We start from the raw sequence: 12,799 nt of genomic DNA, 5'->3' as shown, positions 1-12,799 counted from the left end.
TGTACCGTGATGTCTGTGTTATCTGTACTGTGATGTCTGTGTTAACTGTACTGTGATGTCTGTGTTAACTGTATTGTGATGTCTGTGTTAACTGTACTGTGATGTCTGTGTTAACTGTACTGTGGTGTCTGTGTTAACTGTACTGTGATGTCTGTGTTAACTGTATTGTGATGTCTGTGTTAACTGTACTGTGATGTCTGTGTTAACTGTATTGTGGTGTCTGTGTTAACTGTACTGTGATGTCTGTGTTAACTGTACTGTGGTATCTGTGTTAACTGTACTAAGATGTCCGTGTTAACTGTACTGTGATGTCCGTGTTAACTGTACTGTGATGTCCGTGTTAACTGTACTGTTATGTCTGTGTTAACTGTACCGTGATGTCTGTGTTAACTGTACTGTGATGTCTGTGTTAACTGTACCGTGATGTCTGTGTTAACTGTACTGTGATGTCTGTGTTAACTGTAATGTGATGTCTGTGTTAACTGTACTGTGGTGTCTGTGTTAACTGTACTGTGATGTCTGTGTTAACTGTTCTGTGATGTATGTGTTAACTGTACTGTGGTGTCTGTTAACTGTACTGTGATGTCCGTGTTAACTGTACTGTGGTGTCTGTATTAACTGTACTGTGATGTCTGTGTTAACTGTACTGTGATGTCTGTGTTAACTGTACTGTGATGTCTGTGTTAACTGTACTGTGATGTCTGTGTTAACTGTACTGTGATGTCTGTATTAACTGTACTGTGATGTCTGTGTTAACTGTACTGTGGTATCTGTGTTAGCTGTACTAAGATGTCTGTGTTAACTGTACTGTGATGTCTGTGTTAACTATACTGTGATGTCTGTGTTAACTGTACTGTGATGTCTGTGTTAACTGTACTGTGATGTCTGTGTTAACTGTACTGTGATGTCTGTGTTAACTGTACTGTGATGTCTGTGTTAACTGTACTGTGATGTCTGTGTTAAATGTACTGTGATGTCTGTGTTAACTGTACTGTGATGTCTGTTTTAACTGTATTATGATGTCTGTGTTAACTGTACTGTGATGTCTGTGTTAACTGTACTGTGATGTCTGTGTTAACTGTACTGTGATGTCTGTGTTAACTGTACTGTGATGTCTGTGTTAACTGTACTGTGATGTCTGTGTTAACTGTACTGTGATGTCTGTGTTAACTTATTGTGATGTCTGTGTTAACTGTACTGTGATGTCTGTGTTAACTGTACTGTGATGTCTGTGTTAACTGTACTGTGATGTCTGTATTAACTGTACTGTGATGTCTGTGTTAACTGTACTGTGGTATCTGTGTTAGCTGTACTAAGATGTCTGTGTTAACTGTACTGTGATGTCTGTGTTAACTGTACTGTGATGTCTGTGTTAACTGTACTGTGATGTCTGTGTTAACTGTACTGTGATGTCTGTGTTAACTGTACTGTGATGTCTGTGTTAACTGTACTGTGATGTCTGTGTTAACTGTACTGTGATGTCTGTGTTAAATGTACTGTGATGTCCGTGTTAACTGTACTGTGATGTCTGTTTTAACTGTATTATGATGTCTGTGTTAACTGTACTGTGATATCTGTGTTAACTGTACTGTGATGTCTGTGTTAACTGTACTGTGATGTCTGTGTTAACTGTACTGTGATGTCTGTGTTAACTTATTGTGATGTCTGTGTTAACTGTACTGTGGTGTCTGTGTTAACTGTACTGTGATGTCTGTGTTAACTGTACTGTGGTGTCTGTGTTAACTGTACTGTGATGTCTGTGTTAACTGTAATGTGATGTCTGTGTTAACTGTACTGTGGTGTCTGTGTTAACTGTACTGTGATGTCTGTGTTAACTGTACTGTGATGTCTGTGTTAACTGTACTGTGATGTCTGTGTTAACTGTACTGTGGTGTCTGTGTTAACTGTACTGTGATGTCTGTGTTATCTGTACTGTGATGTCTGTGTTAACTGTACTGTGATGTCTGTGTTAACTGTACTGTGGTATCTGTGTTAACTGTACTGTGGTATCTGTGTTAACTGTACTGTGATGTCTGTTTTAACTGTATTATGATGTCTGTGTTAACTGTACTGTGATGTCTGTGTTAACTGTACTGTGATGTCTGTGTTAACTGTACTGTGATGTCTGTGTTAACTGTACTGTGATGTCTGTGTTAACTGTACTGTGATGTCTGTGTTAACTGTACTGTGATGTCTGTGTTAACTGTACTGTGGTGTCTGTTAACTGTACTGTGGTGTCTGTGTTAACTGTACTGTGATGTCTGTGTTAACTGTACTGTGGTGTATGTGTTAACTGTACTGTGATGTCTGTGTTAACTGTACAGTGATGTCTGTGTTAACTATACTGTGATGTCTGTGTTAACTGTATTGTGATGTCTGTGTTAACTGTACTGTGATGTCTGTGTTAACTGTACTGTGATGTCTGTGTTAACTGTACTGTGGTGTCTGTGTTAACTGTACTGTGATGTCTGTGTTAACTGTACTGTGATGTCTGTGTTAACTGTACTGTGATGTCTGTGTTAACTGTACTGTGATGTCTGTGTTAACTGTACTGTGATGTCTGTGTTAACTGTACTGTGATGTCTGTGTTAACTGTACTGTGATGTCTGTGTTAACTATACTGTGATGTCTGTGTTAACTGTACTGTGATGTCTGTGTTAACTGTATTGTGATGTCTGTGTTAACTGTACTGTGATGTCTGTGTTAACTGTACTGTGATGTCTGTGTTAACTGTACTGTGATGTCTGTGTTAACTGTACTGTGATGTCTGTGTTAACTATACTGTGATGTCTGTTAATTGTACTGTGATGTCTGTGTTAACTGTATTGTGGTATCTGTGTTAACTGTACTGTGATGTCTGTTAACTGTACTGTGGTGTCTGTGTTAACTGTACTGTGATGTCTGTGTTAACTGTACTGTGGTGTATGTGTTAACTGTACTGTGATGTCTGTGTTAACTGTACAGTGATGTCTGTGTTAACTATACTGTGATGTCTGTGTTAACTGTACTGTGATGTCTGTGTTAACTGTACTGTGATGTCTGTGTTAACTGTACTGTGGTGTCTGTGTTAACTGTACTGTGATGTCTGTGTTAACTGTACTGTGATGTCTGTGTTAACTGTACTGTGATGTCTGTGTTAACTGTACTGTGATGTCTGTGTTAACTGTACTGTGATGTCTGTGTTAACTGTACTGTGATGTCTGTGTTAACTGTACTGTGATGTCTGTGTTAACTGTACTGTGATGTCTGTGTTAACTATACTGTGATGTCTGTGTTAACTGTACTGTGATGTCTGTGTTAACTGTATTGTGATGTCTGTGTTAACTGTACTGTGATGTCTGTGTTAACTGTACTGTGATGTCTGTGTTAACTGTACTGTGATGTCTGTGTTAACTGTACTGTGATGTCTGTGTTAACTGTACTGTGATGTCTGTGTTAACTATACTGTGATGTCTGTTAATTGTACTGTGATGTCTGTGTTAACTGTATTGTGGTATCTGTGTTAACTGTACTGTGATGTCTGTGTTAACTGTATTGTGATGTCTGTGTTAACTGTATTGTGGTATCTGTGTTAACTGTACTGTGATGTCTGTGTTAACTGTATTGTGATGTCTGTGTTAACTGTACTGTGATGTCTGTGTTAACTGTACTGTGATGTCTGTGTTAACTGTACTGTGATGTCTGTGTTAACTGTATTGTGGTATCTGTGTTAACTGTACTGTGATGTCTGTGTTAACTGTATTGTGGTATCTGTGTTAACTGTACTGTGATGTCTGTGTTAACTGTATTGTGATGTCTGTGTTAACTGTACTGTGATGTCTGTGTTAACTGTACTGTGATGTCTGTGTTAACTGTACTGTGATGTCTGTGTTAACTATACTGTGATGTCTGTTAATTGTACTGTGATGTCTGTGTTAACTGTATTGTGATGTCTGTGTTAACTGTACTGTGATGTCTGTGTTAACTGTACTGTGATGTCTGTGTTAACTGTATTGTGATGTCTGTGTTAACTGTATTGTGGTATCTGTGTTAACTGTACTGTGATGTCTGTGTTAACTGTATTGTGATGTCTGTGTTAACTGTACTGTGATGTCTGTGTTAACTGTACTGTGATGTCTGTGTTAACTGTACTGTGATGTCTGTGTTAACTGTATTGTGGTATCTGTGTTAACTGTACTGTGATGTCTGTGTTAACTGTATTGTGGTATCTGTGTTAACTGTACTGTGATGTCTGTGTTAACTGTATTGTGATGTCTGTGTTAACTGTACTGTGATGTCTGTGTTAACTGTACTGTGATGTCTGTGTTTAATGTAATTTATTGCATTTATATTGATCAGTTTTGTTTTGTTTTTGTTTAACGTCCTATTAACAGCCAGGGTCATTTAAGGACGTGTCAGGTTTTGGAGGTGGAGGAAAGCCGGAGTACCCGGAGAAAAAAACACCGGCCTACAGTCAGTACCTGGCAACTGCCCCACGTAGGTTTCGAACTGGCAACCCCGAGGTGGAGGGCTAGTGATAAAGTGTCGGGACACCTTAACCACTCGGCCACCGCGGTCCCTATATATTGATCAGTATCTTAAATACCACGAGTAACATTTCAATAGAAAATGTATATTTAAATGATGTGACTTCCCTTATCTGGGGGCCGCGGTGGCCGAGTGGTTAAGGTGTCCCGACACTTTAACACTAGCCCTCCACCTTATCTGATGGGAAAAGTCACCCCAAATTGCTAGTGTTGTTGTGGTAAGTAGATGTGTTGTTAAAGTATATAACACCTATACCACTGTTTCACCTAAAATCACAAACGTTGACGAGACCCACTAAGGCTGAGTAGGCCATGCACGTTATTCACGTCAATCCGGACTACGTACACATATCGACGGCTTCTATTTTACTTCTGTACATATCCATAAAGACTACTTACAAGTGTGGGTCGTCCGTTGCCGAACACGTGTTTTAGTAATAGTGTGAGTATGTTTAATCAGAGGTTTATCTGTCTGCTCAAAATAACATGACCTCTTGTAAACATATATAGGGCTTATGTAACTGTGCGGTAATGTATTTGATATAGCGTTGGTACCGAGCTGACGTGTGCTAGACAATGTGGTCGCGAGGAGCGATCGTTCACGGTACATGTGGTGCTGGGCACACTGACACGTGTGTGAGACAACAGCTTTGTATTGACGCAGGAGTGTAACGACCCTATGTTTCTATGTGGTCGGTGTGCCTTAATGAACTGTAGTCTCGTAACCCGGACTGTTGCACTTGTTTAAAATACTGTTTAAGTGGTTTGGTAGTTTGGGATCCTGTATTTAGACCCAAACCGGCATCACTGTGAAGGGAATGTGTTTTTGGGCTCTTCATATAACACTGAAGATGTTAACAGGTTTGTAATACAATGTAAGATATTGTATGTAAGATAGTGTATGTAAGATATTGTATGTAATATAGTGTATGTAAGATAGTGTATGTAAGATAGTGTATGTAAGATATTGTATGTAATATAGTGTATGTAAGATATTGTATGTAAGATAGTGTATGTAAGATATTGTATGTAAGATAGTGTATGTAAAATATTGTATGTAAGATAGTGTATGTAAGATATTTTATGTAAGATAATGTAAGATAGTGTATGTAAGATAGTGTAAGATAGTGAATGTAAATTATTGTATGTAAGATATTATATGTAAGATATTGTATGTAGGATAGTGTATGTAAGATATTGCCGTTAGTGAAAATCCTTGTTGAAGTATACGTAGTGTTGTAACAAAATTGATTTATGGCACGGCACATCTGTTGTGAAAACAGATCTTATAGAATGATAACCACATAGTATTATTCATTATATGATTTTACAGTTACAGAAATACAACCCACATTATTGCATGTATATGGACAAGGAAAGGTTAAAAAATGATCAATGTTGAACAGCTCCAGATAAATTCTGTGATCTCGGTGTGAATTCTTCCGAAGATGAAAACTGTTTCTTCTTAATTTGTCTAAAATATAATACCGATTGATTTCCGTATAACACTAGTTGGAGCGGCGTGTAATGACTTTACCGCCAGTGTCAACCCAGGCCTTGTACTGTTGACACCAGATATTCCTGTTAAGATACTTTTACATTGTTGTGATACAGTCTAAGAAGCAGCAAACAAAATAATTTTGATAATGTATCTGAAATTATTACAATGTTCAACGGATAATGAATTCCTCAGTTTATATCAAGCTATCTTTATTTCCCTTTGTGTGTGTGAATGTGTGTCATCTGTGTCATAAAACACCTCTCTTGGTTATACCTGGTAACCTTACAGCAGTAAGATATCGGGATGAGGTCTTGAGATCCCACATTCTTCCTAGTATCCATCAACGTAACCTAACGTTGCAGCAGGACAACGTGGGGTCCCATGTTGGTAGGGATTGTGGTGATTTTCTGACTCAAAACAACGTAGGGTGTTAACTACCAGATGCAAGTGCCTATGGTTGAGGGAAGCATCTGATAGCCTCGTAAAATATATCGCATCAGATGCCCTAATCTCTCGCACGATGAACAAGCTATGATACAATAATTCGTGCCTGTCCAACCAAATCATCTACCAACGACTAAGGGAAAAGTCACCAAGTCTTCTGGCGTCCGCATAAAAAAGGTCGTGTTGTTACGAAGATCAGGTCACAATTACTATGAAAGTTCAGAGTTCATACCTCAATGTTAGCATAATGGATAATATTCTATCAATCGTTCAAACACATTGTAATGCTCTGGTTTTATTTGGCGGGAGATACACAACTTGGTGAGAACTTGGTTCTTGGTTTGGTTTGGTTTGGTTTATTTTGTTTAACGTCCTATTAACAGCTAAGGTCATTTAGGACGGCCTCCCGTGCGTGCGACATGCATGCGTGTTGTGAGTGCGTATGTGTGTTTTGGGAGGCTGCGGTATATTCGTGTTAAGTCTCCTTGTGATCACCTTCGCTAGCCAAGGCTTCTGATTACGTTACACTACACGAACCCTTGGCGGATATAGTCGTGTTCAAACCGTCGCGCCCTGGAATCCTAGGGCACCCAATCAAATCGCGTTTTACGTTCAGGCTTGGTTTCGCAGTAAACAAAAATTGCGGCACCCAGTACAGAGCTACAATGTCGACTATGTCATGGCATTTTACCTATATACAGAGACGAACTATCTTTAGGGAAACATTCGCAGTGTTTGATCAATCTATTTAAGTCATTGATCACATATCTCATCAAAATGACACAAGCCTCCACGTGTGTTTGTAAACATCTCAGATGAAGTAAATCGGTAACGCTCGTTTTGATTGGTCGATAATTTCATGCGTAAAGAGTGGTAATTTTGAATCTCCGCTAGAGGGCCAGAACTGACGCCTATATCCGCCAAGGGTTCGTGTAGTGTAACGTAATCAGAAGCCTTGGCTAGCGAAGATGCCTTGTGATGGGCCGGAACTTTTGCCGATTTATAGTGCTACCTCACTGAAGCATACTGCCGAAGACGCCCAGCAGGACACCCCACCCGGTCACATTATACTGACAACGGGCGAACCAGTCGTCCCACTCCTAATATGCTGAGCGCTAAGCAGGAGTAGCAGCTACCATTTTTAATGACTCTGGTATGTCTCGGCCAGGGCACAGAACCCAAAGCCGCCTTCCTCACAGCGGCGAACGCTCAACTAAAGGCCAAAAGTGAGGCATTGTCAAGGGAGACATTAGGAAAAAGAAAGTTAATAAGAAAGAAGAGGAAAGATAAGATCCCAAATTTAGTCGTCTCTTACGATCATGCAATGGGGGCAGCAGATACAATTCGTACGCCCTACCTGCAGGGCAGTGAGATTGGTTCACTCGATTTTATTTTCACTCAACCACACTTTGTGTGGAACAAAAGGTCACATTAATACAATGTAGTGATTAACATATTCTTAAATATTAACTTTGTACATATGGTAAATACAGTGATTCATATCTCCTTAAACTTTGTATCTATGGTACAAATGTAAATACAGTGATTCATATCTCCTTTTAAACTTTGTATCTATGGTAAGTACATGTACAGTTTCACATATTCCTAAACATTACCTTTGCAGATTCCTAAAGAGAGGAGTCTTAATGTTATGTCACGTGTTTCATGTTTTTTTTATGCGTGTTGCTCACTTTTATTTCATATAATACAATATTTACATGGGCGGGGATCTTGACGACTATGTCTTCTGCAACTGAGGGGCCGCGGTGGCCGAGTGGTTAAGGTGTCCCAACACTTTATCACTAGCCCTCCACCTCTAGGTTGCAAGTTCGAAACCTACGTGGGGCGGTTACCAGGTACTGACCGTAGGCCGGTGGTTTTTCTCCGGGTACTCCGGCTAATAGGACGTTAAACAAAACTAAATAAACAAACCTGCAACTTGTTCCTTGTTTGAGATTAAAATCCCATTAGTTGTTGTAACAATATAAAATAACACACTGGCTATACAACTGCAACATCTACCACATATTAAATATCATCATGTAACAGTTTGTACAAAAGACACACGCTAAATCACTACACCTGATATTGCTTCAAGGACTTGCCAGCGATGATAGAGGTCGAAAATGTCAGACGGGAAGACTGGAAAAACGCAAGAGCCTTACTGAATATCCAAATTTATCAGATATTATGATATTGAAGGAAAGGTGTATATATATCCTATAAAACTTAATATAATACGTGTTCTTACTAGAATCAGAGTTTAACTTAATAACAACTTTGTTATTGACCATGTCGTTCGGATATACCCTTTGATACGCCTGGTGGCTCCGCTGCCACGGCTCTCCTCTTCCTTTTGATATGACTTTAATACACCGGCCTTGCGTTGCCTCTGCGTGAATGGTGGACCAACATAGGGACGTCGTGGTCTTGAATGAAAATCGCTGAATGATTCCTAACCATTCTTGGACATGTGGGCCTGACCAATCGACCATGTCAACAACTACACTTGTCGTCTCCGCCGTCTGAAATCGGTTACGGATTTCGACGTATATTCAGTATCGCACGATAAATTGACATTACCTATGTGTAAATGATTGATGAATTATAAGTGGTCAGTATCGCACCAGAAGAAGACATTAAATGTGTAAACGATGAAACAATTATAAGTAGTTAGTATCGCACGAGAACTACATTAAATATATAAACGACGAATCAATTATACAATGGTCAGTATAGTTTTGATTCCTTATCTATTTTCAGAAAGTTTCAAAAACAGTAGAAATATAAATTGACTTCAAAACAAGATGATGAGACACACGAAGTCAGAAGACGTGAAGCAGACACCCGACGATGACGTATGTGATGTGGCTTTCCTCCCTTACAAGGCAGCCGACGAATTCAGCAAACCCAGGCAACATCGCGTCTTCACAAACAAAGTCGTTTACACAGTTTTTCTGTGTTCAGCTTTCTTCGTTTTTGTAAGTATATTTCAAGTGTAAACCTTTGTAAGTATAAAGTGTAGTTTAGTATAGGTTAGGTCCTTTACATGTAAGTACAGTTTACACCGTTGTATGTGTGTATGTTCGTTTCCCGAATCATACAGCTTAGGTCCAAAATTGCTGATCCAGAATGCTTCATTCGTATTGCAGATATAGGTTGTCTTTGTTAAAATAAGACTACAGTTGGGCATTGTTATTTGCTTATGGAGTTGTACAAATTATTGTAAATATGATATGATTGAAATACCTAGGGATATCGTTTTCCTCCACTTCTGACATGACAGATGCCGTCTGATAAGGGAAAGCGCTTAAAACAAAAGCTGTCGAGAGACGCGAGTATGATTTTCTGAATATGTTGGTATTCTTTAAATTTGTTTAAACATTCCAAACGGTAACACTTCATTTACTGTGCCAACCATGGCTTGTTTTTTGCAGGGTTGGACCTACGAACAGATGGGCCCGGCACTACTGGATCTTCAGTACAATACTAACGTGACGTTTACCCTGGCCTCTGTGTACATGATGGCGGTCAACATGGCTGCGGCTATGGCGATCATACCGTGGTGTACAGAATTTTTCCCTATGCTGATTGGACACTGCATCCAGGGTCTCTTCGGGGGAAGTGTTGACTCGGGTAAGGTTTGTTGTGATGTAGACTGAAATGAAAATTCAAAGCAATGCATTATATACTGGAATTTTGATAACGGACAGCTTCGACTTGCAAGACTGGGAACAATTGAAGTCGTTGAACCTTCGATGATTGTGTGGACTAGTAATTCTTGGGGTGATTGTATAATTTGGTAAAGTGTAAGGACTTTTAGGTTCTGTAGAAGTTTGATGCAATAACGAATTCTTTAAACTCGTGGGCTTGATCTTGTTCTCGATATTATTGCCATGCTTTTATCAGATGCGTTATCCATGTATGACATATAGTCTGTTTTGCCTATTTAGAGGGGGTATTTCAGGTTTAGTCTGTATAGCTGAACATATTTCTTTTTCACTTTGAGTGCAAAACAAGTCTCTGGTAAGGTTTGGGTGTAGTATGTACACGAGTATTTGTGTCGGGGGCAATGTAGACCTGTGGAAGGTTCGACATATTGAACTTGTTTCTAAAAGGAACCTGTATATCTAAGTTACCAGCTCCTACAGTTTATCATGTTGTTGAGACTTTTTGTATTCTATATGCTCACCTTCTCTGTTGCAGTGGTCCTAGCTGAAATGCTGTCTCTTTGGGGGTCCGAGTCCGAGTCTCCCATGCAGGCCCTTTACTTCAGTTTTGCGTTCGGTGCTATATTGTCTCCTCTTGTCGTCACTCCTTTTCTCCACAGCAGAGACGACACAGGAGATACTAAAGGTACCAATGCCACTCCATATGTTACCTACACAGACGTATCAGTAAATCTGTCGGTAACCAACGAAAACGCATCTACATATGGACATACTGCCACGTTTACAAACATTACGACATATGACCTATCGAATACATCAACACAGCTAAATGAAGTTATGACAGTATCTCCCAATGTTGATTGTGCACAGTATACGAACATCACATTCCCAGATTGTTATCAGGAGTTGATGGCCTCTCGATATTCATCGGACCTCTACATTCCATACAGTATTTCGTCGGGACTTTGTCTCCTTGTTTCACTTCCATTCCTTCTGTTGTCCGTCCTATCATTATTAGACAAATTTAAAGTTCCCCATGTTGATGATGAAACTCGTGTGACAAAACCTTTGTCCAATAAGCTAAAAACAGTGACGTTATTGGTGACGGGAATTATATCTGGAATCGACACGGCTATGGAGGACGCATACGGCGACTTTCTTACCGCATTCTGTGTCTCACAAATGGGTTGGACGAAACAAAATGGCGCCATAGCAACTTCCCTTTTTCATGGGTCGTTTGCGTTTGGTCGATTTATAGGAATTTTCCTTGCAATATGCTTCAAACCTTTGCAATTAGTATTATCATACAGTGTTCTCCTAATAGCAGTCAATGGTGTGTTCATTGTAAGCGGACTGTACGGGTTCGGGGAGGGGATATGGGTGTGCAGTGTACTAGCGGGGATTGGAATGTCGGTCATCTCGCCTTCTATATTTACACTGACAGAGGAGTCGTTTTTCCCGGTGACGGGGAGGATAGCATCATATTACGTCATCACCGCGTGTCTAGGCTCGGCTATAAACTCGTTACTTATCGGATACCTGATGGACAGCTGGTCAGACATGTCTATGTTGTATGTCCTATGTGCTGAGGGATTCACGATCTTCTTCATGGCATTGTTATGTTACGTTCTAGTTCGTATATTCTATAAAGAAAAAGTTAAGGAAACAGCTATTCAAGAGGAGGACGACGGTTTGTGACCTCTAGCAGGCGAACAATTTACATTATATTTGAAATTTTATATATGATTACATTTTCTAAATCAATGGTAACAAAACGGGTTCGATTGTATAAATATCGTCAAAAAATTGCCATTTATCTCTCGAATTACCCTAGTAATGCATTGTGAAGTCACTTAGCGCAAACGTGGGGATAGTGTTGCATATCAGTACAAACGTCCATGATACCTTATACATTGTATATCACATTCTAAACGGAATTGCCTGCGAAACATTTTTAGGGGATCTGGTTGATGGCGGGCTCACGAAGGTCGATAAAATAAACATGATTATGCTACAGATTCAAAACTAGGGAGTTTCTCCATCATCTAACAATGTATACCAACTGACGAGTCCTTTTTATCATCATTAGGATAACGATGTTTGCTCGACCTTTAAGATTGCCTTCCACTTTTGTCTAACCAACAGGCATCGCCGATAGTGTTGGCAAAGACTAGTGAAGTCGTGTACGCGTTTTAAAATGTTGTAGTCTCATCTTGTAACATTGTTTGATCATTCTTGCCCTGTAGGTAGGGCGTAAGAATTGTACATATTGTCTACAATGCATGATCGTAAGAGACGAGAAATCTGGGATTTTATCGTTTCTTTCTCTTTCTGTTTTTAGAAATTAAATTCTTCCTAATGTCTCCCTTGACACTGCCTCACTTTTGGTCTTTAGTTTAGCGTTCAACCTTGTGAGGAAGGCTTTAGGTTCTGTCCCCTTGCCGAGAAAATCATATTCTAAATAAAATGGTAGTTACTGCTAATGCAAAGCGCTTAGCAGTTTTAGGAGTATGACGACTTGTTCGCCAGTTGTCAGTATGAGCCGGGTAGGTTGTACTTCTGCTGGGTATTTTTGGCATTATACAAATGTAGTTCAGTGAGATAGCACTATAAAGACAGCATCACTTCCGTATTATCACAATGAGACAAACACGAAC

The 12,799-nt window shown here is 39.6% G+C and overlaps 1 protein-coding gene and 1 long non-coding RNA gene across 2 annotated transcripts; both read left to right on the top strand.

The window, feature by feature from the left end:
* Positions 1 to 5,004: 5,004 nt before the first annotated feature.
* On the top strand, positions 5,005 to 10,013 carry LOC117328150. The gene is made up of 3 exons (XR_004532883.1): positions 5,005 to 5,387; positions 9,235 to 9,452; positions 9,909 to 10,013. It is a non-coding gene; the product is annotated as an uncharacterized LOC117328150 (long non-coding RNA).
* A 1-nt stretch (position 10,014) lies between these two features.
* Positions 10,015 to 12,513, top strand: LOC117328149 (sodium-dependent glucose transporter 1B-like). The gene is made up of 2 exons (XM_033885545.1): positions 10,015 to 10,107; positions 10,678 to 12,513. The coding sequence occupies exons 1-2, from the start codon at positions 10,020 to 10,022 to the stop codon at positions 11,838 to 11,840; spliced, it is 1,251 nt and encodes a 416-aa protein (XP_033741436.1). The 5' UTR covers positions 10,015 to 10,019; the 3' UTR covers positions 11,841 to 12,513.
* The last annotated feature ends 286 nt before the right edge of the window (positions 12,514 to 12,799 follow it).

Source organism: Pecten maximus, chromosome 5 (assembly GCF_902652985.1).
Source record: "Pecten maximus chromosome 5, xPecMax1.1, whole genome shotgun sequence".
NCBI lineage: Eukaryota > Metazoa > Mollusca > Bivalvia > Pectinida > Pectinidae > Pecten > Pecten maximus.
This window is presented reverse-complemented; position numbering and strand designations above follow the sequence as displayed.